The sequence below is a fragment of the Tetranychus urticae genome, chromosome 2 (genome assembly GCF_039701765.1).
Source record: "Tetranychus urticae isolate SD_2017Ah chromosome 2, NJAU_TeUrti_SD_1.0, whole genome shotgun sequence".
NCBI lineage: Eukaryota > Metazoa > Arthropoda > Arachnida > Trombidiformes > Tetranychidae > Tetranychus > Tetranychus urticae.
Genome location: NC_142959.1, coordinates 26,245,890 through 26,271,011, shown reverse-complemented (window position 1 = coordinate 26,271,011; position 25,122 = coordinate 26,245,890). Strand labels below are relative to the sequence as shown.

The window sequence follows — 25,122 nt, the reverse complement described above, 5'->3', positions numbered from 1 at the left end:
GATTCTCAAATCCTTTAATTGGTAGACATAATGTTAATGTCTAACTATTTACCTTAAATGGTTTGTAAGTAATGTGGCTAAAAAATCGTCAGGACTCAAAAGACTATTTAATATTTGGAAAGTATCTTTCTGGGAACTTACAATTCACCAGTTTTGATTGCTGAACCATTAATCATTTTAACAAGAGATTTTAATGATTAGATGATTGTGATTATGGTGTTAGATATTATGGATAATTATGATTAGATAAACAAATAAACCCTTACGAGGTAACAACACAGGTAATTGTCAATGACAAACGATCATTTAGATTAGAATCAAGACAATACCAAAAGTAATAAATTATTACTAATCAAATAAGACCACAAAAGCAATTCTTATTGATATTTTGATTGACCTAAAATTTTCTATTTAACTTATCATCATAAAATATTCATTTCAAGTCTTGCTAACAAATTATTTTCAAGGGCTTGAATGTAGTTCATTATCATGACAATGCGACAATCAGAGTCAGTGGTCTTTGGGGAGGGTTAGCTCGAATGGGTATTGTATCAATGGGAACCTGATTCATGTCTGGATTCCATCTCTTGCAACATAGCGGTTGTCTCACATTTCTTGGTTCCTCGGTTGTTAATGAATCTGTTACTGCTGAAGAAATGAAAAAATTACAATTAGCAATTATTTATATCATGTAAAGAGAAAAAAATTCAAAATTATTTCTCATCTCTAAACACTAAGCATTTACTGTACTATCGTACTGTCGTTACTTACCTTGAACTTGGTTTGCAGGTCCACCAGTTATTTTAGCTCCATTTTTAGGTCTATCAGTTGCGGCTTCGTTATTGATTTGGAGCGTTGATTTACTTTCAGTTTGGGCATCAGTTGTAAAATTTTGCTTCGCTTCACTAGGAACTCGCCTGCAAAATTGACAAAATAGAAACGTAAGTTCACGAATGATATTGTTCAACATGAAGTTTATCGGCATTAACGTAGGGTTTAAAAGAATGATGATATTGATAAAAATCAGGCTTAAATATAGCATCGATTAAGGGTAGATGAGATAAAGTATAAATATAAATGCATCGCAGTAATCCATAATCCATACAAGAAACAGAAATTATCAATAATGCGAAATTTTATCGTGAAATGATTTATCAGAAAATTACTAGAAAATTGCGGCAAATAATTGTTAATTATTTCCAAACTATGAATAAACTTTCACTGTTCAATTAATCAAATAACAATTGATTTTTTGACTGACAAGTTGACATAATTCTAGCTTCTAAAAATTGAATTTCAATCCAAAAATATTGAAAATGACAAACTTAAAATATACTAAAAGGAATCATTGATTGAGTATTCAATAAATTTGTTGACTTACATTGAATGGGCAGAATTTCCAACAGATTTTCCTGTGAAAATGAAAAAGCAAAACTTTAAGAATCAAATAAAGTTGAATGTTTAAGTTGAATGGCAATTGATGAGGTGTGTATTTGTAACATTAATTGGTGATACTGATCAGAATCAAAGTAAATAATGGACACCCACCTTTGATTGGTCCCAGGAAACTAAAAATAAAACAAAAAATAACAAGACTTTTCATAGTAAGCAATTTAAGTAGATTTGATTAAATGAAAATATCAAACTAACGAAGTGATGTTAAGATATTATAATACAAGAGAAGACCTTATCATAACATAAAGGATAAATGGCTCTAGAAACACAAATCTGTACAAATAAGTCAAAGGCACTATGAGATAAATTGACAATTGAATAGTTCCAATAATCATTTGGCTATACTTTATACCAGATCAAAAGGAGGAGTTGTTTGTGTGCATCAAAAGTACACTGTATTTGTGATTAATACCTGAGGCTGGAAGTTGAGTATCTTAATTAACATCACTAATCGGCAGAAAATATCTTATAGAATTTATTTGAGTAAATCATTGGATATATGACCATAACTATTATACATAATTATAAAATTATAAAACATTCCTGTTGAGCATGTACTATTCAAGGTTTTAGCGATGTTTAAATTTCATTGAAAATAAGCAACATTGAAAAACAGTTGATCAGCTATTGAAATTGTGATCAAATGTAACTTTTGAGCTGTTTCTTCAAGAATTGATTTGAAAGAATTTATTACTTTTATAATGACCACAATGATGATAATGATGACGAGGAAGAGATCCATGTTTTGATCAAAATTATCATTCACTGTTTGTGTTAATGGAGAGTATCAAACATTTTTTAATCAATTTTTCGTTACAGCTTTCAGAATTGTCAAAAAAAATCTCAGTCAATGAAACTAAGTCGCTTTTTCTGACTGAACTGAAAATCTCATTCAATCCATTTTAACCTGAATCTAATCATTGTTTTATGTTATCTGACCCATTAGAATATTTTAAGCCTCAAAAAGCTCTGAATTTTCGTAACATCTACAGACCATCCCTTATAAGCTGAATTGCCGGGAAACATCTAACAATTAAATGACGTAAATAAATACAATTTCATTAACAAAAAAAATCAATACTAAATGTGGTTGATATTTTCAGAAGCTAAATATATAATATGTTTGATTGTAATAGAGAGCCAACGATTCATTATGCTGGATTACATGATATATATCTCGACGAGTTAATCATTTATAAACTAGAAAGTATAGTTTTATCAATAATTTGGGTTAAGGTGTGATTAGAAGAGGATTAGTCGAGAGACATGAGCTCAATTGGTGTAGATTTGATTCAACGAACGTCATTGAGTAGGTCTTACAATTTTTGTAGCTTCAAGATATTAACAAGCTGACCTTTCGATTGTAAAGTGATTATTGCAAGGCTACCACACATCGTTAGTACAACAATAGCGTAATTTCAGTTAATTTTCTTTATCTTGATGAAATTTCTTTCGACAGCTCCTGCAAAGTCTTAAGCCATAGGAAATCTGTAATTAGATAGTGATGGAAAAAAGATCAGAACTGGGATTACATGGAGAAAGTTAATGAGAAATAATTACCGTAAAAACAAAGCATTTGTCAATTTGACTAATTACTGTTGAGATTGAAACCCCTTTGCTTGTGCCTTAAAATTTTCACCAATTTTGATCACCACTTTGTAGCAAAGGGCGATTAAAATGTCTGGTTCACGTCGCAGTTTGCCTCGCCATAGTATTGCTTCAATAAAATCAGCTATTCAAAATGTTGCCCGTTTCCGTTGGCTGATATTTTTCACTGGACAATTCGCAAACTTTGCCAACAATCTTGTTGGATCAAGTTTGAGTTTAACAATTGTTGCCATGATTGAAAAGGATAAAATCATCAATACAACTCTGGACAGTAATAATTCAACTATTGTAATGAAACCAACATCAGGTAAAATCCATGTAGACTGGAGTCATGTGGACAAGGATCACATGCTTCAAGCCGCTTTTTGGGGAACTCTTGTCATGTCACTATTTGGTGGTCGTATATGTGAATTGTTTGGCCCAAGGAAAGTTGTATCTCTAGCTCTTGCAACTACTGGATCAGTTAATCTTTTGTTTCCAGTAATTTCAATTAACAGTTTCTATGGAGCCTATTTTGTACGAGTTGTCCAGGGCTTGTGCGCAGGGCTTATCCAACCTTCGACATATGTCGTTGTCTCTCGTTGGTCTACTGCATACGAACGAACCCTTTCAAATGGTGTTGTCTCATCTGGTGGTTCATTAGGTAATCTCATTTCTCTTCCACTTTCTGGTCTTTTGGTCAGCTCTAGTCTATTTGGAGGTTGGCCAGCCGTCTTTTACATATTTGGTGGTTTTAATCTTGTTATGGCTGTCGTTTGGTTCATTATTATTTATGATACTCCTGAAGAACATCCTTATTTAGGCGAAGAAGAACTCGAAGAAATATTAACTAGACGATTGCTCAAGTCAGGTGCTCCGGTAAGTATTAATAGGCTTTTGTTATCAATTTCAAGATCAATTAACATTTTGTTATTTGTTTTAAGGCGAAAATCTCGTGGGGAAAAATATTTACGTCCATTCCAGTTTACGCTTATCTTTTACCAGCTTTCACTTATAGTTGGGTTGTTGCTATTGTTATTAACCAGATTCCTTCATTTTACGAAGAGATTCTTGGCTTTTCACACGAAGCCGTGAGTACATTTCTTGTATTTGATTGCAAAATTGAACCAAAAACTGATTTCAGTTCGGTGAGTTTGAAAGGAGAACTAAAAATTGCTTTATTTTCTTGTAACAGAATGGTTTCGTGGCCAGTCTTCCTTGGATTGTGTCAATGTTTAGTGCACTGGTTGGTAGTACCATTGCGGATAAAATTCGAAGGAAAAATATTGTCTCATTATCATTAATTCGAAAATCTTTCACTGCAGTGGGTAAGTTGTAAGGTATATCTTGAGGTGTTGAAAACTAAAGATTTTTTTGTATTTAATAATGTTACAGGGCTTGGCTGCGTTTCGTTGGGATTAGTTGCGATTACCTTATTGAAAGATAAACGAATTGCTGTTGTGTTAACACTGGGTGTTTGCAAAGGATTGGGAACTCTGTCGACTGCTGGTTATGCAGCGAATCATCTGGATATAGCTCCATCTTTTGCCGGAACTTTGGCTGGTTTTGCAGGTGCTATTGCCAGTATAGCATCATTAGCGGCCAATGAAGGAGCAGCTTTAATTGTTGGCAATAAGCCGACTCAAAAAAATTGGTACAAACTATTTTACATCTCATCAGCAATCAATTTTTGTGGGGTCGTCTTTTATTGTATCTTTGGTTCTGGGGAGACGCAAAGTTGGGATCCTTCTTGTGTTCGAAGACAAAGTGTTAAATCGATAATGAGTAACAAATCACGGAAATTTAGCATGAAGTCAATAAACGATGACAATAACAATCATCAAAATGAACCACAGCAAGTACAGGCTGATCAACAAAACCATCCTCATGGAAGTGTCCATCACGTAACAATATCAACTGACGAAACTGTTGAGTTCCAATAGGTTTTGATTGACAATGCAGGAATAATTAGTCACAATTGCATTGGATTCAGACCATCATTCTGGAGATCATAATGTTCAAGTTTTATAAGTACAATCATGTTTTTACCCAAGAATCGATCAAATTGATGTCAAGATGCCGACATCAGTTTCGACCAAAAGAACAGCTTTTCAAATCATGTAACTTGATTGTAATTTTTTATCAGATGTATCATCTCTTGCATCGCTCCCTTGTTTCCATTTGATTTTGATATTCGATTCATCCAAACTCTGAAAATGTGAAAGAAAATAAGATATATTAATCAATAAACTTATTATAAATTATATTAAAGAATGATACAAAGAAATATAATACATACCTCAAGTGTAGAGTATAATTGATGCAGAATTTCAATATTAAATTAAAATATATTGCATAAAACATTTTCAAAAATTATAAAATTTGGCATTAAAAATTATAATTACCTTGCTTATTAATTAGCGCTTAATCGTGAACAAACTCATGAAAACAAAACAGGTGTAATTTCTTGGCGAGTTGAAAATAGGAAAAAAAGATGGCGTTAATTACGTTTCTCTGTATCTCTGAATATAGATTAATTGCTGCAATAGAGATAATGATAATGAACTGAATAAGAAGTGATCAAAAATGATGTTTGACAATGAAAGAAGAAAAATTTGCTCTAAAAAGACATTTGAAGAACCCGTAGATGAACTTCATATTGGATTTAATTAGTGTCAGTCGGAAACACTGAAAAAGGATAATCATTGAGAAGGTAGTGATTGACAGACTAATTTAAATCGATAATTATACCTTTGGACAGGCAATCAATCAAAAAATAAAACTTGATACTTATTCAAGTATCCATATTTTGATAGGTTTATCATCAACTTGATGGAAGTATCAACGGCAATGAAAAAAGGATGAAATCGACAGTTGTCATCATGCATGATGAACACCATCTTGATAATGATAATCATGTTGATAGTTCACAGGGCGAACAACAAAGAGTGAAGAAAGAAACACTTACAATCACAGTTAGCTGTTAGCAATGAAATGATGAAAATTGTTTCATGTAAGCAAAAATGGAGAAGAAAGGGAAAGACACAAAGCATATAAAGAGCAACAGAATGAACGGATATGTCCTTCATCGCCAATCGTCTCTTGTTTACTGATAAAACTTGGAGATTCAAAAGTTCAGCTTTTTTGTTTGCTATAACGTAGATAGTTAAAAATTAATTTCCTGGTGAATCAAGAGATTCAGTTTTGTTGAAAATAAGACGACAGGATGATAAAGATGTTAGAGATGACAACAAAGAAAGTAAAATAGCTCGAAAGAGAAAGTGAAAACAAAATGTGAGACAATGAATGGAAAAGTAAAAAAGAGTGAGACCAAAGTTGAACTCTGAAGTAATGCTAGTCTGTTTGGTCGGTGAATCAAGTTGCAACGGTTTTTTGTTTTCACATTAACTGCTTAAAGATTTTTATTAACGTTTATTGTTATTGTTTGTTGAACAATATTTTACATTTTATTTACATATTATCAACCTGGTCATTTATTAATCATCATCTTTGACCTTTTTCTTGTTTTATAAAAAACGGTTTCAACATTTTTCAACTTATGATTTCCCGGGTTACATAGGTTGTAGTTTTTTGATTTTGCTATAATTTTCCCACTGCTTTTATTTTAACATTGTGCTTACTGTTTTGTTTTTAGACTACTCGGTGCCTTAATTATTGGAAAGTGTTTACAAAGAATCGACATTTTATTCACCATTTTGTAGTGCATTTTATCAACCGTCACGTTAGCCACTGTTTTTGCTTAGCCAAAATTTAAAAACATGTTTAATTTTAATCATCAGTTTTTTTATCATCGAAACAACAAACAACCTGTTGCTAGTATAAATTCAATATACTGTTTCATTTTAATTGTACTTTTCAACTGTTTATTATGTGAATCCGCTCAAACCAAGGGTAAATTTATCAACAAATTGACCCGTAAGTAATCCCAACCTAGACATTTTGTCAAAGCCTAATGCTTGAGCTCTTCTTTCTTGCTGTGTTTACAACCATATTGACAGGCCTTGCTCTATCATTGTTTTTTCATGAAATCTGAAATTCTTTCCAAAAATTCTTTTTGTAAAAATCAATTTCAATATAAAATTATTTTTCTCCTGTTTTTAATGTTTCTTCATCTCTCTTACAGCAGTCAACAAGATTGTCGTTGTCGAGGCTACATTGGACTTGCCACCTGGTCCAAGCAAATTGTTGAACACCACTCACAACGAGATCAAATTACCGAATAGCACGAGTATCCGTGAGACCAAAATAATAAGCAAAAATGTTACAAAAACATCAGTGAATAAATCTCAAAAGTCAAAGGGCAAACCAAATCAAGTGAAAACCAATGTTACCCACGTAGATGAGGAAGTACACTTGATCAGTTGGAGGTGGGAAGAGCTAGGCAATTACTTTTTAATCGGAGCGTTTTTATTGATAGCTGCTGGGGTCAAAATTTGCTACCACCACAGTCACACACTGAGCACTCATATTCCAGAATCATGGTATGACTACATTTTCATTCCAATATTTTATAACATTTCTCATTGTAACCCTTTTCTTCTATTTTTCCTCAGTGTTCTCATTCTTTTAGGTACCATAGTTGGGACCATTTTCTTGTAAGACATTTTCAACACGACTTTTAATATTGTTGATAGAAAATGTGACGAAAGTTAATTTAAATATCATGAGGCACAGTTTTGCTTAAATTGAAGAGATTCATGGTAATCGGAACTTATGCAATGATTTACAACAACTTATAATTTAATATATTAACTAGAGACTAGTCATTTATTTTACTTTTGTTTAAAGAAGCAACAAACCTAAAAGTGACATTTCCGATCATCATTTACATTACTTAATTCCGACGATTTGATGCTCATTAAATTTTCCACAGTTTTACAGGCGTCCTTGAAAGTGAATATGTTCCTAAATTTAATTCGCCACTTTTCTTCTACGTTCTTCTTCCACCGTAAGTTTAATTTGTCGATTAATTCATTCAAATTCATTCATGATTGTTAAAACTCATCTCGCTTTTGTTTTCTTTACACTAACAGAATCATTTTGGAGTCAGCCTATAGTTTATACGATAAAAGTTTTTTCAACAATATTGGAACAATTTTATTATACGCTGTTGTGGTTTGTTCAATTTTTATTATATACTATTACTTTAATATTATCATATCTATGCTTTTCAATTTAAGTTCATAAATTTAATCTTGCAAAACATTTAAATTTGAATGTATTTCCCCTCAATTTAATATTAATAATGATATCATTATTCTGTTTCCTTAAAATTTAGGGTACGATCATCAATATTGCCACCATAGGGCCCAGTTTGTATTATTGCAGTGAATGGGGAATCTTCGGAGATGATAAGATACCCTTAATAGAGTGTCTCATTTTTGCGACTTTAATCAGTGCAGTTGACCCTGTTGCAGTAAGTCTGCTTTTTAACTTGTTGATTTCAAGATATTGTAAATGATCAAATTTTTCACCTCTTCTATTCCAGGTTTTGGCAATTTTTGCTGAAGTCAATGTGAACAAAGCTTTGTACTTTTTGGTTTTTGGAGAATCACTTCTTAATGGTTGAGTATGATTATAATCGAATCTACTTTCCCATCTTCGCTTAATTACTTGTTTTTTCTCCTCTCATTAACTTATACTATATGCAATCATTACCAGATGCCGTTGTTATTACCATGTACAATACTGTCTCAGCCTTAGCAGGCAGAGAAAACATTCGAGTAACGGAAATTATCAGAGGTATTCTAAGTTTTCTTATCACTTCTGGTGGAGGTGTTTCCACAGGAATATTTCTTGGCGCTTTAAGTTCAATCGTCACACGATTTACTGCTGATGTTAGAGGTAAAAGTTGATTCATAAACTTATTTCTCTTCCTCACATTAACTGTTCTCTTTTCAATCTCTCTTTACAGTTGTCGAACCATTGATTGTCATTGTTTTAGCATATATTTCTTACATTGGCGCTGAATTATTTCACTTTTCTGGAATCATCAGTCTTATTTGCTGTGGACTTATGCAAGCTGAATATACCCGACACAATATATCAAAAAAATCGTACACAACTATAAAATATTTGACCAAAACCGTCTCCTCTATAGCTGATGTGATAATTTTTCTATTTCTTGGAATGGTTTTAGTGCGAGATGACCATAAATGGAACACTGAATTCGTTTTCCTAACAACATTTTTCTGCATCATCTATCGATTTTTCAGTAATAATTTTATTAGATAACCTGTCAGCAAATTAACCTATTGGAAACTAACGTGAATCTTTATGCTATCTTATTAGGTGTTTTCAGTCTAACATATGTTGCGAACAATTTTTTTCAAAGATTGAGAATTGTTAACTTTGCTGAACAATTGCTAATGGCCTATGGTGGATTGAGAGGAGCAATCGCTTTCTGCTTGGCAATTATGTTAGATACAAGTAAAATTAGCCAAGCAAATCTGTTTGTAACTGCAACTTTATTTGTTATCCTTTTCACTGTTTTTGTTCTGGTAAGTACAGCGATTCATTTGATTTATTTTCTTTTCAGAGTTATTAAAAATGCTCAAACAAGGTATTAGGCTTATTCAAACGCGTAATTAAGTTTAACGGCTATTATGCCTCATAAATTATTACAGAATGAAATGATTTGTTCTGTTTAATTTCAAATCAATCAAATAATGTTGATTCTCTAAACAATTGAAATTTGTTATGGTAAGCTACTTATTGATTACCTATTGACAAAACATTTGATTTTGCTTACCTTGACTTATTTCATTGCCTTTTTTATTGGTTTTTTACTCTTAATTATGGTTAATAATTCAATGATTTTCATCTTATATTTCTTTACAGGGATCCACAACAAAACCAATTGTCCACTTTTTAGAGGTTAAAATTCATATCAAGCATGAAGCTAAACTATTTATTGAAATAAATAATAAAGTTGTGGAGACATTTATGGCTGGAATGGAAGAAATCGCTGGAAATCGATCGGCCAACTACTGGGCTGTGAGTATTTCTTATTGTATTTTTATTTTTAAAGTAAACTGACCTCATTTAAACATATTTTTTTCTTTGTTTCAGCAAAAATTCGCTCGATTTAATGATAATTATGTTAAAGCGATATTAATACGAGGAGGAGCTGAAAGAGCAGCTTCAATCAGAACAGCTTATGAAAAGGTAAATTGATTGGAATAATTTCTATATAATTTAATAATAATACTTTTCGGTTCTCAAAAATTTATAGTTCTACCAAGGCAAAGAGGATGGACGAATTCTTTTAATTCAAGAAGCTAAAACAACTGTTAAAGAGGAACAAGAAACAATAGCTGAACCAACTCATTCCAAATTAATAAGAGCTTGTTCGGATGGAGCAAATGTTCAACGCAGCAATGATCCACAAGCAAATACTTGGAAACTTTCAAAATCATCTTGGTATAACCGACGACATCGTACTCTTCCTGCTCGTCCTGGGCCTGAACCTTACCGAGAGCTACGATCGCCCAAAAAACCAGATAAAAGTGAGGATGTTAGCCGTGTTTTGGCTGAAGCTTTCTCCAAATCAGCTTATTATCAATACACTGGAGGTATTCACAGTGTGGAAGATCGTGAAGATAAAATTACTAAAGAAAATGCTCGTAAAAGTAAATGGTTAATGGCAAAATCAAAGATACAATTGGCTGCAATTGCATCTAAAAGTACAGAACAAGGAAGTGACCCATTACCATTGCATTCAGTTGTTAAGGCTGCTAAGGCATTGGCAGCTATGAAAGAAAGACAGCAAAATGAATCAGTTAATTTGGACAATCTAAATGAACGAGTTTAAAAAAATGTTCAATATTTTCCTTTTTCTAATTGTTGAATGATTCTTAACATGTTTTACCTAGCTTTATGATCCATTCTTGTTAAGTATATATTGATATAATTGACAATATTTTTAAAAGATTATTATTCTAACTGACATTTTTGAAACATTTTGTTATTAATTCTAACGTATTAAACATAAAAGCAAATTAAACACGGAAAGCTAACAATCAAGTTCAGGTTCATTCTCCTTTTATAGTTGGTTGAACTTTCATTGTTGAAATCATTGATTCAAAATCAGTAAAAATATCACCACTTTGCTTTACTTAACTTGATTTATGATCTTTAAATTAACTTCAGACGATTAAACTAATTGTGATTAATTTAATGAAAATGGATTGACTCAAGACGAGAAGAGGATATATTCGGATCCAAAATGATACAAAAAGATACTGATATCAGCTGAGGATCTATATAAAAGCATGTTTATCATTTATAAATATTTCAAGTTTCAATTTTTTGGTTTGCTAATAAAAATCTAATAATTTTTTGTACATATTAATGAACTATATTGGGAATCAGGATTATTGGTGTCTTTTGTAGAGTCAAAAGTTAATCTAATGAATAAATGTTAATCAATTGAGCTGTAAACATATAACCTTATATAACACAATGATACGATCAACATTTTGTGCTTTACGTAAAACTGTGAGTTTTGTTAACCAATCTTCTCCTCGGATTATACCTGCTTTCAATTATCAGGCTAAACAATTCAGTTTGATCAATGGTCGATGGTTCAGTGGTCAACCTAGCCAAACAAAAGGAGAATTGTATTTAATCAATAAGTTAAAGGAACGAATCCCTGACTCATCTGCTGTAGAGGTAAAAGATGTTTCTGGTGGATGTGGAGAAATGTACGAAGTTTACGTTGTTAGTCCATCTTTCAAAGGCAAATCAATTTTACAACAACATAAGATGGTTACGGAAGCTTTAAAAGAAGATATTCCTCAATTCCATGGAATTCGAGTTGAAACATCGTCGAGTTAATTTTTAGTTGATTTCGTTTTGCTCGAATATTTAGATTGTACAAATAACGTCTGATTACTACTGCTTACTAGCTGTTTCTAAATTATTAGAACAACATTTATTGTTAATATTTAGACACCTGAAATGTATCTCGAAATTGGCCTTTTATAATTCTCGATCCAATTCAGAAATGCCATATTCCAAATGCTACCTTTAAAATAAATCTTCAATGCTGACTTTTATTCATTTTTCATTTTTCATAAACTCTTGCACATTCATCAGAAAATAGGAGTTCAGGATCTTATTCTTGAATGTAAGAAATTAAAGTGAGAAATCTTTATATTTAATATTAACAATACTGGACAGCTTTATTTGTTTAATCAGTTTACATTCAGTTGGGTTTTGAGAATATCATTGTAAAAGAAAACAAAATCTTGACTTGAATTTTTGGTTTAAAAGGAGAAATAAATTAAAATTGAGGTTCTTAGAATTTTTCAGGCTAATTATGATGAATGGGCAGATATTTACAATGATCACCAGTAAAATAGCTTGAACCAAGGCTTCGTGTGTAAGTTTGGTACATTAAACATAATAATGTGGAAACATATGAGTAAATATTTTTCACAAATAAGTGTGAACCATGCAATATTGCTCAGACTAATTATAGTCAACCGGGTGAAAATTGTCAATCATCAAAGTTCCTTTTAGTTCCTCGATGTGTTGGCCAAAAACGCTTCCAAATTCAGCATCGATCCAATCGAGGTTTGGTTGATCTTCGACTTGATAGTTTATCACAAATTAAATTATGCATACAAACCATTTCGGCAATTTAGTGTACAGGGGATTATTATTTATAACTAACAGCCATCAGAGTCAACAGACAGAAACAAGGACAAATTGACTGATTTAAAATTGATAACAGGAAGCTGAGATAATCCGAGCTTAGGAAAAATAAACTTTTTTCGAACTGAGAGTGATGTCTACAATTAATTGCTCTAACAATCTAATCACTGCAGAATAACTCTTTCATCAGTCCGTCTTTCTCTTCTTCTTCAAATTTCTTCCAAGCTTTGAGGACGCTTTCATTGTTCAATCCATTTATGTAAAATCCTTCATTGCCACCACGCCATTTTTTGTGACCAACAGGATATTTAATTGAGAAAATGTAACAATCTAAAGCATTAGTAAGGTCCCAACAAGAATATGTGAAATAACGAGCAAAGTCCATAATTGAGTAGACTAGAGCGCAAAGTAACGCAGTGTACGGGTGAATCAAACCAATAAATGATTGGTTAATCGTCAAGAGAAGAGGAGCTACTAAGCTTGAGTCCCACTTGTCCATTTCTCCTCGAGAAACGTTGACCATAACAAGAGAATTGACAAGTTTAGCGAAAGCAAATCCATAGACCATGATGAACGCGGCTGGATTTAGTACAAATAGACCAGACATGTAGTTAACCCAAGAAAGGAATAGCAAGAGAGCCAGAGGATAGAGTGGGTTGTAAATTGCTTGACTTTTTCGGCGTGGAATTTTTATACCACATTCTTCTAATGGAGTTTGCTTTCCAAAGACAGACATGTTGAAATTGTCATAAATAACATTGATGAGAGACGCGATCGTTAAAACTGCTATAACATGAGTAAGTGTGATATCAAGACCGAGTAAAGATAAAATGTGGTATCGCCATATTTTTTGACCTCCATAAGCAGTTAGTCCGTGAGTAATTATCATAGCCCATTGAGCTTCACTTACGTCAATCCTGTGGAGAGAAGAAAAAATGAGTGTAAAAGGTTTGATTCTTTGGTAAATAGATTGAAAAGTCTAATCGATAAACCTTAATGGATCAAGTCTCGTCACTTTTTTATCATTAACAATTGATCCTTTAACTCATTAGATAACAGTGTTAGAGCTAAAATTGTTACAGAAAAACCATTAAAATAAGTCGAACAACTTGACATCATCAAAAACTTACTTTTTAAATATCATACAATGCGTGGTATGAGCAAGCCAATGGGTAGAAAAGAAAGCTACAAGAGTTATCATGGAAAATAAGTACAATAAGTAAGGATGATATCCTAGTTGAAAGGCAGCAGCAGTCCCGATGGTTACAAATATAGTTGATACGGCATCACATCCATGATCAGTTAACTCTTCAATTTGGGAATTCTGAACTTTGGCAGATTGTTTACCGTCAAGAGCATCCAAAGTTTGATAAAGGAAAGTTCCGATGGCACATAAAACAAATGTCCAAGATGAAATTTCTTCTTTAAGCTGAGGAGCGAGGTAAAGTGCATTAAGGGAAACAATAACATTGATAGCCAGACCAATGAATGTTATTAAAGATGGAGCAACAAATTTTGGAATAAAGCGAGCAAGACTGGTCCAAAACCTGGAATAGATAAATAAAATTTCGTTAGAGACTGTGAGAAAAAAACCTTTTATGAAAAATGGAAAACAATAACAGATGAAGAATTATGATGTTTCAAGCAGAACGGAGTTTTTTAATTTTCTAACTAATAAGCTATCTCTATTATCATGAACGAGATAATGTGAAAATAACTTAAAAATCAGATGTATTGATTTTTCGCCGAGATTGTCGTGGAAGAAATACTTTTTAACGTCGACTAAGGTTTGGAAGGGATAATTATCACATATTCAATACCTTTGGAGACAGAACAACTCAAGAACAGATCCAGCAGCAGCACAGTAAATGTATGGATATTTGGAAATGAATTGCATTTGGTGACTAGATAACACCCATCCTCCGTTCATTTGTTTTGATTTTTCATAGATAAATTCGTCATTACAATGGATATTGGATTTATTTTTTTTACTGTTTATTTCGATTTGTTTCACTTCAGTTTTCACTTTTTCTTGAAACTCTTTTAGACGAGCAATACTCTTCTTTCGGAAGCTGTTTGATTCACCACTAGTAATCGATTTATTTTGCCAAAGATATTTCTCTGATGAATCTAAAAGAATGGGTGGAAGAAAAAATGAAACAGTCAGCAACCAGGTGAAAAAGTTTCAAAACAAGAATGGCAATGGAACATTGTAACCATTGACAGAAATAGGCAAATAGATAAAAAATTCAATGAAGGTAGAGAATGATAGAAATAAGCAATATACAAACCTTTGTCGGTTATCATCATGATGGTATGTTTCAGGCTGGTTATGTAATTCAGACAGGGTGATTTTATTTGAATGTCTGTTGAAGTAAAACAGTTAAATAGAGTCAAACTTAGACTTGTTGATAAGTGAATAGGCTCAACTAAAATATAAAGAACTTACCTAGAACCAGAAAGAATTAGAAGGACAAGTAAATTCAATTTAAAAGCAAACTTGAATATAGAGGTTTGACCATCAATGGAAGAAATGAAATGAAGATTGTTTGTGCAAGAAGAAGTCGTCCTTAAGAGAGTTAACTGGTTATTGGTTGAAGTTTTCGCAGGAATAACACCACAAAAAATCACAAAAGCAACTGGAAAATCGAAAAGAAAATGAGATGAGGAAAAGTTGATTTATTTATATATAATAATAAGATTGATTCAAGAGTAATCTTGAATTTGTCAACAAAGAAAAACAGACTTGTGATCGCTTTTCACTAAACAGAATCCGGGATCACAACAATAAGGTGTTAACACTTTTCCCCTCATCACTCACGAATGTAAAAACTGGTGATAAGGGCTATAAATCACAATACGCATATAATCATCATCACTAGTCACAATTAAGATCATAAGATGTTTATCATTATTACCTGCGAAAATAATATAGAAAGAAGGAGATCAGAAAATCATGTGGATCTTTGCTGTGTTAGCCTTCCATCAATCGATTGTTTACTAAATGATTACTAGACAAAACTGTGGGAAAAAACCTTGATTAATATTGTAAACAAATGATTACTTGATCTAGTTATTTAAAAATTGTAATAGGCCTGAAACAATCTTGACTGAAAGATGTTTACAGTTGAAATGAGTGAATGAAGCCTGTTCTAGATTGTTCTTCCATCTCTCGTTGAACAAAAAGACCACTCCTTTCAACTTGCCACTAAAATGTGTATTTCATTTCATTAATTCAAGGAAACCTTTAATCTCTGAGCAATCTCCCATGACATGTTATTCCTACGAGTAAACAACATGAGCAACCTGAAACTCGTGAGTTTGAAATATGAAAGCCAAAAAAAAGTCAAACTGGGTAAACAAGTATCTTTAATGGAGATGAAAATTGAACTTTATGGTTTTGTTTTGATTGTTGTTGTTCACTTTGTTGATTGCAATGAGTCTATATTTGAACACCACTTAACCCTGGTTTATCTGGTTTATCATGGTGAATGGAATTATACCTTTCAATGTGAATACAAGTAAATTAGTTAATAAACCGTTAAACATGATTGAAATTATTGATAATCAAAACACTGATCAACTTCGTGTTTTCCTAATATAAATACTAATAGTATCCAATGAGTAATGGCAATAATTTTTACTAGTATCTCTAAATGAGCTCAATTCAAACCAGTTTCCTAATCGAGTTGCTCTGTGGTCTATTGATAATTGGGATTCTGTAACTGCTTGTTCAATATATAACTGATGTCACATTGATTAGCAATATATAAACATTGTTTTGACGTAATCTGATTCCTGTAACTCTCTCCTTGCATTACATGTGAATTTAAGTCAGATCAAGGTTGAAGCCTTGTGATTACAGTAATGAATATTTCATGATAACTATCCTACCATGATTAAATTAAATGATAGCTACTAAAAGCTACTTTAAACAGTGTGTCTTTTATGGATGGTAAGCGTTCCTTTCACACATTGAGTCAGGTTTTCAGGTTTGCCATAATGTCTCAACACCGTCATAACGAGTTGAGCTCACAATTGACAAGATAATTATTATCCTGGACTACTGAATAGCCTTGATATTTGTTTGCTATTCAATGCTTCTTGATTCAATAGCTTTTGTGCGTTATTACAATGTGGCCTACAACAATGACATTTACAGAGATAATTTATTCTTAACTCATTTCTTACAGTTGATGGAAATATTTGTCTATTCAGATGAAACAAATATTCAGTGATAAAAATAAGTCGACTCAGTTGATACGCAAAACTCGTGGAGGATTGAAAGGATAATAGAGAGGATCGATTACTAAATAATTAAATCGATTTACTTCATTAATCAATACCAGTCCTATTGATCCAGACTTATTTTGAAATTGATTTGAAAATGTTGTCAATTTTAGGCAATCTCAAAGAGACACTTTGATTTATTGATTCAACTTCCAATGGCAAAATACAAGACAATTTCCGGGTGATTTAGAGATTCATGATGAACATTTTCAAATGAGTTGTAAAGTTGCGATTGTATTGATAAGCCTATTTTTCAGTAAAGAAAGCAGACAATGAAAAAATTGCAGTCATAAGTAATTCAATGAACTTTATGGTGGTCGGAAAAGATTAACAATAATTGCGAACATCGAATCGGACAATTTTTTGACTTCGAGCGTTTAGCGTGGCCTTGATTTTCAGAATAATCAAACGCCAAACATTTTTTTATATTGAATGGCGCAAATTTTTTTCGCTATCCGCTTCTTTCATAAAAAATAAGCATTGAAGTCTCAGGAACAAAAAATGAGCTTACAATTGTAATACTCTTGAGGTTATGGGAATAGAGTGAGCTGGTGAAAGCGAGTTAAACTTAGCAGTTTGAGCAAAAAGCTAATTGTTACAAGTAATGATTGGTTTGAACGCATTAGTTTCACCTTTTGGTATTTAAGTGTTCCGATTTTGAAGTTTGATTGGACATAATTTTTCAGTCTCTTACTTTGATTGTTATTTCTTTTGGTTTTAATCACAATTCCATTTGTGATCGGAAAAGTCGGATGATGAGTGAATTATCAAATTCATCAATGTATCTCTGATTATCTCTGGCAAATCTTGTTAGTTTTATCTACTTGTAATGTTATGCTACGGCTATTTATTATGCGGTTCTGAACATTTGATCGTTGAACCTATCTATTATATAATACAGCATCGAAAGTAAAGTTAGAGCTGGTTACGTTATCTTTTGCACATTGTTTGGTAACCAAGCATATTTTAGTAGTCAATTTTTGAGATTAATCAACAACGATTCGATGCCTTAACCAATGAGCCTCGGGTTGATGTTGATTGTGCTTAATTTATCTCTAAAAATGGACTACTAAAATATTCTTGGTTACCAAACAATGTGCAAAAGATAACGTAACCAGCTCTAACTTTACTTTCGATGCTGTATAAAAGATTTTTAGACCAATTACTCGTTCAGTTTTCATAAATATGTGTGATAATATATTCGAATGGCTGTATTCATCATTATCATTGTTTTATTTTACGAGCAATCAGTCTTTCTCGGACTGACAATTGGCGATATAATTGTTGCCTTCCTCAGCTTTACTGATGAAGACTCTAAATTTGTTTTCGTGAGCCTCATGAATGGTGTTTTTGAGGTTGAAAGTATTTTTGCATTCAAAAGTGAGTATTTAAAATCATTTGATTGACTGTTTCATTTTATCTTTCAATTTACCATCAATTACCAATCATATCTTTCAGATTCACCGTTTCGGCTCTTAATTATTACTGAATCATGCGAATCATGTTGATTAAATTTGGTTTGCTGCTTCAAATTACTGTTGGGTCAACTGCCGACAATTTCTTGTAGCGACTGGAAACATGTGGGGCTACATTTTTCAATATTATTGTTTTTGGCCAATGTGATCAAACTAATTTTAACCATTTTTGACAATCTTTCGTAGAGTAAATCTTTCAATCGACTATCATTCGAAGTTATGAAACGAAACCCTCGGGCATAACCTTAAGGTTAATCCTCAGTGGTTAATACTATTCGCAATGTTGATGTGCGCTTATTAATCAACTTGATGACTATCCAGAAAATGGGTTAAGGTTGTTTTAACTTGTTCCGATTGAAAATTTCTTTTTTTGACCGAAAATTATTAATCTAGTAATCGACATTACTTCCTGTACTACTATTCAATTGAAGCTCGAAAATAGCCTCAAGAAATTCATCTTAATGAGTCTTAAAAAGTGTACCTGTTTTCAATAAAAAATGGCGAATACGATTTTGGTGTAGTGGAATGATGCTAGTGGTGATCACGAGGTATTAACGGTCAGATTTTAAATCACCGTACTTCCTGAATAATCGTATGATGACAATATTACTGATGAAAGTAAATGGCCAATTCTTACGAGCTAGTCACATCTTGACTTCAGTCCTTAAATTTGTTTGTAGTAAATATTGAACATCCGATTTTTCAGGTAATTCAGCTTGAGAAAATCAGAACATGGTCAACAAGTACTTCAAGAGGTACCAAGACTTCATCCTTAACACTCTCCCTTTGATTGATCCATGTTCAGCAGCTGTGAAACTGTTAGCCGCTCAAAATCGTTTTAGGCTCCTATCAGCTTGAAGATAATTTAACCCTGAAAATCAATCAACTCCGGATGACAAGTATTTAGGATATACCAATAATTTGAAAAACATGCAAAGTACAGTTGACAGTCACAAATCAAAAAGGTATTGAAAAGTGGACTTAAAAAGTAATCCATTTAGGGAGACTCAATTAAAAGGAACAGCAGGAATATTGAACTATAATAAATATACAAGTTCACCATTTCTGAACAATTGGTCAAAATAATAACCAAAATTACTGTCATCTCTTGATATGTTGGAACTTCATTTTGGTCAAAGAACTTCTTTACTTTTAGGCGAAACTAATCTAAACAAAAATAACTTCGTTAACAAAAGATTTAAAACAATTTTTGAGTCTGGTTCAAACGTTGGGTTATTTGGACATCAAATTTTGATGATCAAAATTGATAGTTTCAGACAGTAGTTCCATCTGAGAAATGAAAAACCAACTAAGATTACATGGCAAGAAATTTAATGAAATAAGATTTCTTTAATCTGATTGTTAATTGATTTATTTGAAATATTTACCTCTTTTCATCCTCATTAATAGCTTCAATTTTTTCAAAACTTCTCGGTTCTTTTCCATGACTCTGTTCAGGTCGATGTTTAAAATCAACCGGGAGTTTAGTTTCTATAGTAACTTTGCAAACATTTTGACTTTTACAAATAACATGTTTTTATGAAATTGAAAGAATCAACCGGGCAATGATGAATCCCGGTGAATTTTTGAGACAGTTTTGTATTTTAAAAGCCGAAGCTTCTAGTACCAACTCATCTACACCAGCAACTTTCTCTTCGACTGATTTATCGTCATCTACATCTATTAATGATTCTTCACTTTCGCATCCATCGTCAACATCAATAACCAATCTAACCTCTTCTAATGAAACGAATCTTGTCGTACCTGTGTCAATTAATGATAAATATATTTTTGTCAATAAATGGAGCGGTAATTTTTTAGCAATTGTTGGCAACCTTAAATCCGAGTCACTTATTGCCGGTGTTACCGGTGGTGTATTATCAACCCTAGTCCTTCATCCTCTAGATCTCCTCAAAATAAGATTTGCTGGTGAGTTTATCTTTTTTCGATCACTATATCTATGTCTTTTAATTATTATCAATTTAATGTATTTCAATGTATTTTTCGATTATTATCTACAGTTAATGATGGCCGTTCATCCTTTCGACCACAGTATCGAAACCTTCGCGAAGGAATCAAAACAATTTTCAAACAAGAAGGTATCAGAGGGTTTTACAGAGGAACTGTTCCTAATCTTATGGGTGCTGGTGTATCTTGGGGACTTTATTTCCTTTTGTGAGTTTTTGTACTCACAAGCTTATCTTTTTTTGTTAATTTTTAATATTTTTTACGCAGCTACAACTGTATTAAGGATTACTTGATGATGGAAAGAAAAGAATTGACGCCATGGTATCATTTGATGGCAGCCGGTGAAGCTGGTGTTCTTACAGTAATTTTAACAAATCCGATATGGGTTGTTAAAACGCGATTATGTCTTCAATATAGTAGTCAAGGGCAATTATTAAATTCTTTACCAAGCCATAAAGTTTATTCTGGTACACGCGATGCATTCTATAAAATTATTAAACATGAAGGAATCAAAGGAATGTACAAAGGAGTAGTTCCTGGTTTATTTGGTATTACACACGGTTCCTTGCAATTTATGGTTTATGAAGAGCTTAAAAAGAATATTAACAAACGACGTAATGTTCCAAACGAGACTAAATTGGGCAATCACGAGTATATTATGTGTGCAGCATTGAGCAAATTGGTTGCTGCTTCGCTAACGTTCCCATATCAAGTAGTAAGAGCTCGACTCCAGGATCAACATACTGTATTCAAAGGAGTCAGTGATGTGATAGTCAGAACTTGGAGGTCAGTATTTACAGAAAAAAATTCTTTATAATTCGGTCAATGTCTTAAAAATTATATCAAACATCTATTTTTCTTAACAGGAATGAAGGAGCAAGAGGATTTTACAAAGGTTTGACTCCGAGCTTATTAAGAGTCGTCCCCCAAACTTCAATAACATTATTAGCTTACGAGAACACAATTCGTTTTTTGAAAGCACAAAAAAGTGAAGCTCATCAACAAAAAAACTCCTTGGATTAATCAATAATGGACTCAACGCTTATTGATTTTCAAGTTATGCCAAAATTGTTCAACCTTCGTCCCACAAATTTCATAACTGCTCAAAATTGAATCAACAATGCGTTTAAATATTATGCAATTCACTTAATAACCAAAGAAAAATTTGGAAACAAACTCAATTGCATTGATTTTGGCAGCAATAGTTAAATTTTATTATTTGTAAACCATTTATAGCTTTGTTAATCTATTAAATTTTCTTAGACTTCTGCTTCACTGTTGCAAGTTTTTAGCAATTTAAAAGAGACACTTCTGATTTATTGATTCAACACAACTTTCGATAGCTAACGCAAGATAATGTCCGAGTGACTTGAAGAACCGTGCTGAACATTTCATCTTTTAAAATGAGTTTTGATCGCATTGACAAGCTTATTTTTCAGTTATTCAATTAACTTTATGACGGTCGAAAAAAGTTGAAAATAATTAAGATTTTTACTATTTTAGGCAGTAGCTCCATCTGAGAAATGAAAAATAAACTAGGATTTACATGGCAAGAAATTTGCTGAAATCAGATTTCTTTAACCTGATAGTTAATTGGTTCATTTGAAATTTTTACCTGTTTACATTCTCATTGTTAACCTCAATTTTTTCAAAACTTCTCGATTCGGTTCCAAGACTCAATTTATTGCTTATTACCTTACGATCTCATTATTTTAAGAGCAAATACTCTTGGAATAGATGTGATTCGCTCAAGCAACTCTTGGCTCTAAGCATTTTGTTTTCTTTTTCACATTTAGATTGTGTTTAACCCACGTGTTTTCATATTCCTATCTTTGTTGTTCAATCAAGTGATTTATTAATTATTTTTGTTTATAAGACTAAAAAAATGTCAGTTAAACCACGAAGAGCTAACAAATCCAATCCCATCAACAATAAAATCATAGAACCTCTAAAGGATGATGCTTTTGTGGCTGGACCCGGCCAGATGGCTACTCCGTAAGTTTTATTTAAATTTATCGTTATTATCAGCTCTCTTTGATATTGTCGGTTGAATTAGTGACCTTTGTTGATCCTTGTTAGTGGTTGATTGTGTCAGTCAATCTTTACTTGTTGAAGTTGGTTTGGTTATTAGATGATAGTGAGCATGAAGAAAGTACTCGTGGATTTTTTTATATTTGCTTGTTTCTAATTTATTTATCTAATCTTTTTTTCCAGGCTAACCCGACCGATTGCCAATGGCGTTAGAATGAGCAATCGTAAGAAGCGAAAACATGCAGACAGTCAATCAGATTATCAAAGTCTTGATGAAATGCTTGTCGATCCCAACGTGAGCCTTGAAATAAATTATGGAACCTCTCTAGGACCAATAAATGGCTCAAATATTCCATCCACTGGAAATTTGGTCAACGTTTTAGTTCAAGGTCTTCAAAGCCAGAATGAAGGAATGATTAGTACTGTATTGGATCGATGTGATTCAAATCTAATCAGAGAAACTATCCACAGTTTACCTAATGAAATGGTTGAAGAACTTTTAAAAAGACTCCATAAACTATTTTACCAGAAGGGCGATAGATTAATTCACTATTATAATTGGTTAAGAACTTTATTACAAGAAAAGCTTAGTGTTATTCTATTGGTATGTTTATATGATATAAAGCATTTATGCTTCTACAATTTCGTTATATTAATGATATTTTCTTCTCTTTAGTCTAAAAGTGCACAACAAGAATTAACTTCTTTAAAACAGCTGTTTGCCACGAGATGTGATATTTTTGACCGAATGTGTGCTCTCAGAGGTAGACTAAGTTTAATTTCTAGCTTGGTAAGTCTTATCAATTACTTTTACAATATCTGTATTCGTTGTTATTACCAAAATTACTGAAATATCATTTTTTCAACATTTAAAGATGGAACCAACTTCAAAAGATGGCCATAAGTCTGGAAAGAGCGCAACAATTAACTATCAAGAATCATCTTCTGAAGATGAAGACAACGAAGACGATGATGACGACGGGAATGCTTCAGATGAAGATTCAGAAGATAAAGACTTGGAACGAATTGTTGTCATGGACTTGTCTGATACTAACAATTCTGAAGAAGACGAAGACGATGATGATGATGACGAAGATGATGACGACGACGATGATGTTGATGATGGAGATATTGCTGATGAAGAGGATGAGGATGAAGATGAAAACAAAATTAGCATAGGGAAAAGGAAAAACATTTCGTACGAGGAAGAAATGACAGATGGGGAAGATAATGATGAAGATTTTGAATCAGCTTGATTTGAAAGAAAAATTATCAATGACATTTTTTTGTATTTATGTATTATATAGTTTTCGGTCCATCATAATGTCGCTTTTTGACAATATTAAATCATGGCTATTCTATAAACTGAATTGCTCTAACGCTAATTAGCTTTATTTACTATTTATGACCTATGCTATTGAAAAGCATAAAGCGAAAGTATGATAAACTAAGCGTGAATCGCTTGGTAAAACCAAAATAAAACTTTCCATCCACTCAATCGTTTCTAAAGATATCGATAGCTATTTTTTTAATCGATATTAATCGATAAAATATCGGAACCGCCCAATTTGAAGCTAATAGTATCCTTTAACGGAAAACAAAAGATCTAGGAAATAGCTCAATTTTGATAACTGATAGCTTTTTTATTGCAGTTTGCAATCTTTTATTAAGAAAGCAATTAATTTAGTAAGATTTTAATTAAATTTGCAAGTTTCTTTTCAAGTTCATTAATCTTGAAGTTACAGATTATTTTAAAATTGTGAAATTTTAAGCTTTTGTTTTTAATTCTTTTTAAGTTTCTAATTTTGGTGTGAAGAGACCAAAATGGACGGTTTTTACGATCTATGGTCAACTCGTCGAATCTTTCAACATGATCAGCATGATAAGTCTTTATGTTTGGATCATTTAACCAAGGATTTGGAAGAGTCATTTGTTAAAAAGAACGAAATTCGAAATCCTGGAGTTTCAGAAATCGATTTGGTGCAACAACCATCATTGAACAAACTACCTGTTGACTGTTTTCCCTCTCAAACTACCTCAAAACCAACTCGAGCTATTCGAGGAGCAAAGTATAATGACAATAAATTATATGACCAGGTTTGGCAAGAGTGTATTTCCATGAAACCAGATTATCTCAAAGATATCGTTAAAGCGATTCGTGAGTTAAAATTTGATCCAGCTAATAATGTATCCAATGGGTCAGTGACGACTGACAACATAGGAAATCGTTTTTCTCATCGTCTTCCTGGGAAATATTCTCAACATGGACATAAAAAACAATCTAATTTCGGTGATCAAAGATCTAAAATAAGACATACAAATTATTCATTAGGATCAATGCAAGGTAACCATACAAATTTCTGTACTCGCCCAAACTGATTCTACTTTTACGTCTATTAAAGGTCGGAATATTTCAATAATTTGCTTTCTATTTGATTTATAGTCTCGAACCGAAAATACTGAATTTTTTTGGCATTTTGCAAAAGATCCTTCATTACCGCTCAATCTCGATGCAATGGGATGGCAATTTTTAATTTCCAGTGGAACCAAAAGTTTTAATGTATCAATTTGGGAGGATCAAAATAAAGAAATCATTGGTTTTTAATGTTTTAATCAAGAGTTTTAAAGATACGAA

General features: G+C 32.3%; 8 protein-coding genes across 11 annotated transcripts; 6 read left to right on the top strand and 2 right to left on the bottom strand.

The window, feature by feature from the left end:
• Positions 1 to 88: 88 nt before the first annotated feature.
• LOC112538672 (uncharacterized) lies at positions 89 to 3,159 on the bottom strand. 3 transcript variants are annotated; one of them, XM_025160513.2, is made up of 5 exons: positions 3,016 to 3,159; positions 1,549 to 2,943; positions 1,382 to 1,412; positions 772 to 917; positions 89 to 648 (listed from the first exon to the last, which is right to left on the bottom strand). In XM_025160513.2, exons 2-5 carry the CDS (start codon positions 1,601 to 1,603, stop codon positions 488 to 490), a joined length of 393 nt encoding a protein of 130 aa, XP_025016281.2. In that variant the 5' UTR covers positions 1,604 to 2,943; positions 3,016 to 3,159; the 3' UTR covers positions 89 to 487. The 3 variants fall into 3 exon arrangements, with proteins under 3 accessions (XP_025016281.2, XP_025016283.2, XP_025016282.2); XM_025160515.2 differs by having other exon boundaries at positions 2,810 to 2,943; XM_025160514.2 differs by lacking the exon at positions 3,016 to 3,159 and having other exon boundaries at positions 89 to 645; positions 1,549 to 1,907.
• On the top strand, positions 3,039 to 5,334 carry LOC107360382 (sodium-dependent phosphate transport protein 3). The gene is made up of 4 exons (XM_015927027.3): positions 3,039 to 3,921; positions 3,987 to 4,133; positions 4,238 to 4,370; positions 4,438 to 5,334. The coding sequence occupies exons 1-4, from the start codon at positions 3,133 to 3,135 to the stop codon at positions 4,983 to 4,985; spliced, it is 1,617 nt and encodes a 538-aa protein (XP_015782513.2). The 5' UTR covers positions 3,039 to 3,132; the 3' UTR covers positions 4,986 to 5,334.
• Positions 5,335 to 6,125: 791 nt separating this feature from the next.
• On the top strand, positions 6,126 to 11,088 carry LOC107360381 (sodium/hydrogen exchanger 4). 2 transcript variants are annotated; one of them, XM_015927025.3, is made up of 14 exons: positions 6,405 to 6,622; positions 6,698 to 6,978; positions 7,187 to 7,544; positions 7,617 to 7,658; positions 7,937 to 8,011; positions 8,097 to 8,178; positions 8,342 to 8,479; positions 8,552 to 8,627; positions 8,725 to 8,907; positions 8,978 to 9,277; positions 9,355 to 9,563; positions 9,904 to 10,059; positions 10,135 to 10,230; positions 10,298 to 11,088. In XM_015927025.3, exons 2-14 carry the CDS (start codon positions 6,822 to 6,824, stop codon positions 10,874 to 10,876), a joined length of 2,451 nt encoding a protein of 816 aa, XP_015782511.2. In that variant the 5' UTR covers positions 6,405 to 6,622; positions 6,698 to 6,821; the 3' UTR covers positions 10,877 to 11,088. The 2 variants fall into 2 exon arrangements, with proteins under 2 accessions (XP_089124175.1, XP_015782511.2); XM_089268049.1 differs by having other exon boundaries at positions 6,126 to 6,978.
• A 223-nt stretch (positions 11,089 to 11,311) lies between these two features.
• On the top strand, positions 11,312 to 12,122 carry LOC107360180 (bolA-like protein 3). Its single transcript, XM_015926799.2, has one exon. The coding sequence runs from the start codon at positions 11,527 to 11,529 to the stop codon at positions 11,899 to 11,901; it is 375 nt and encodes a 124-aa protein (XP_015782285.2). The 5' UTR covers positions 11,312 to 11,526; the 3' UTR covers positions 11,902 to 12,122.
• A 100-nt stretch (positions 12,123 to 12,222) lies between these two features.
• Positions 12,223 to 15,848, bottom strand: LOC107360383 (cholinephosphotransferase 1). Its single transcript, XM_015927028.3, has 6 exons — positions 15,642 to 15,848; positions 15,173 to 15,362; positions 15,015 to 15,089; positions 14,544 to 14,853; positions 13,854 to 14,270; positions 12,223 to 13,640 (listed from the first exon to the last, which is right to left on the bottom strand). Exons 3-6 carry the CDS (start codon positions 15,031 to 15,033, stop codon positions 12,884 to 12,886), a joined length of 1,503 nt encoding a protein of 500 aa, XP_015782514.2. The 5' UTR covers positions 15,034 to 15,089; positions 15,173 to 15,362; positions 15,642 to 15,848; the 3' UTR covers positions 12,223 to 12,883.
• Positions 15,849 to 20,002: 4,154 nt separating this feature from the next.
• Positions 20,003 to 21,758, top strand: LOC107360384 (solute carrier family 25 member 32). Its single transcript, XM_015927029.3, has 4 exons — positions 20,003 to 20,417; positions 20,510 to 20,663; positions 20,724 to 21,242; positions 21,323 to 21,758. The coding sequence occupies exons 1-4, from the start codon at positions 20,054 to 20,056 to the stop codon at positions 21,477 to 21,479; spliced, it is 1,194 nt and encodes a 397-aa protein (XP_015782515.2). The 5' UTR covers positions 20,003 to 20,053; the 3' UTR covers positions 21,480 to 21,758.
• Positions 21,759 to 22,254: 496 nt separating this feature from the next.
• Positions 22,255 to 23,857, top strand: LOC107360385 (uncharacterized). The gene is made up of 4 exons (XM_015927030.2): positions 22,255 to 22,451; positions 22,671 to 23,091; positions 23,164 to 23,277; positions 23,363 to 23,857. The coding sequence occupies exons 1-4, from the start codon at positions 22,342 to 22,344 to the stop codon at positions 23,741 to 23,743; spliced, it is 1,026 nt and encodes a 341-aa protein (XP_015782516.1). The 5' UTR covers positions 22,255 to 22,341; the 3' UTR covers positions 23,744 to 23,857.
• Positions 23,858 to 24,038: 181 nt separating this feature from the next.
• On the top strand, positions 24,039 to 25,100 carry LOC107360585 (uncharacterized). The gene is made up of 2 exons (XM_015927274.3): positions 24,039 to 24,831; positions 24,931 to 25,100. Exons 1-2 carry the CDS (start codon positions 24,312 to 24,314, stop codon positions 24,948 to 24,950), a joined length of 540 nt encoding a protein of 179 aa, XP_015782760.1. The 5' UTR covers positions 24,039 to 24,311; the 3' UTR covers positions 24,951 to 25,100.
• The last annotated feature ends 22 nt before the right edge of the window (positions 25,101 to 25,122 follow it).

Coding starts and splice junctions, on each gene's coding strand:
- LOC107360585 (XM_015927274.3), top strand. CDS start 24,312: ATGGACGGTTTTTACGATCTATGGTCAACTCGTCGAATCTTTCAACAT. Junction 24,832..24,930: donor TTCATTAGGATCAATGCAAG/GTAACCATACAA, acceptor TTTGATTTATAG/TCTCGAACCGAAAATACTGA.
- LOC107360382 (XM_015927027.3), top strand. CDS start 3,133: ATGTCTGGTTCACGTCGCAGTTTGCCTCGCCATAGTATTGCTTCAATA. Junction 3,922..3,986: donor TGCTCAAGTCAGGTGCTCCG/GTAAGTATTAAT, acceptor ATTTGTTTTAAG/GCGAAAATCTCGTGGGGAAA. Junction 4,371..4,437: donor AAAATCTTTCACTGCAGTGG/GTAAGTTGTAAG, acceptor ATAATGTTACAG/GGCTTGGCTGCGTTTCGTTG.
- LOC107360385 (XM_015927030.2), top strand. CDS start 22,342: ATGTCAGTTAAACCACGAAGAGCTAACAAATCCAATCCCATCAACAAT. Junction 23,092..23,163: donor AGCTTAGTGTTATTCTATTG/GTATGTTTATAT, acceptor TCTTCTCTTTAG/TCTAAAAGTGCACAACAAGA. Junction 23,278..23,362: donor TAAGTTTAATTTCTAGCTTG/GTAAGTCTTATC, acceptor CAACATTTAAAG/ATGGAACCAACTTCAAAAGA.
- LOC107360381 (XM_089268049.1), top strand. CDS start 6,822: ATGTTTAATTTTAATCATCAGTTTTTTTATCATCGAAACAACAAACAA. Junction 6,979..7,186: donor ATTTATCAACAAATTGACCC/GTAAGTAATCCC, acceptor TCTCTCTTACAG/CAGTCAACAAGATTGTCGTT. Junction 8,179..8,341: donor TTTTATTATACGCTGTTGTG/GTTTGTTCAATT, acceptor CTTAAAATTTAG/GGTACGATCATCAATATTGC.
- LOC107360180 (XM_015926799.2), top strand. CDS start 11,527: ATGATACGATCAACATTTTGTGCTTTACGTAAAACTGTGAGTTTTGTT.
- LOC107360383 (XM_015927028.3), bottom strand. Junction 14,271..14,543: donor GAGTTGTTCTGTCTCCAAAG/GTATTGAATATG, acceptor TATCTATTCCAG/GTTTTGGACCAGTCTTGCTC. Junction 13,641..13,853: donor CATTGTATGATATTTAAAAA/GTAAGTTTTTGA, acceptor TTCTCTCCACAG/GATTGACGTAAGTGAAGCTC.
- LOC107360384 (XM_015927029.3), top strand. CDS start 20,054: ATGATGAATCCCGGTGAATTTTTGAGACAGTTTTGTATTTTAAAAGCC. Junction 20,418..20,509: donor CCTCAAAATAAGATTTGCTG/GTGAGTTTATCT, acceptor TATTATCTACAG/TTAATGATGGCCGTTCATCC. Junction 21,243..21,322: donor GTGATAGTCAGAACTTGGAG/GTCAGTATTTAC, acceptor TTTTCTTAACAG/GAATGAAGGAGCAAGAGGAT.
- LOC112538672 (XM_025160513.2), bottom strand. CDS start 1,603: ATGAAAAGTCTTGTTATTTTTTGTTTTATTTTTAGTTTCCTGGGACCA. Junction 1,413..1,548: donor TTTCCTGGGACCAATCAAAG/GTGGGTGTCCAT, acceptor TCATTTTCACAG/GAAAATCTGTTGGAAATTCT. Junction 649..771: donor ACCTGCAAACCAAGTTCAAG/GTAAGTAACGAC, acceptor TCATTTCTTCAG/CAGTAACAGATTCATTAACA.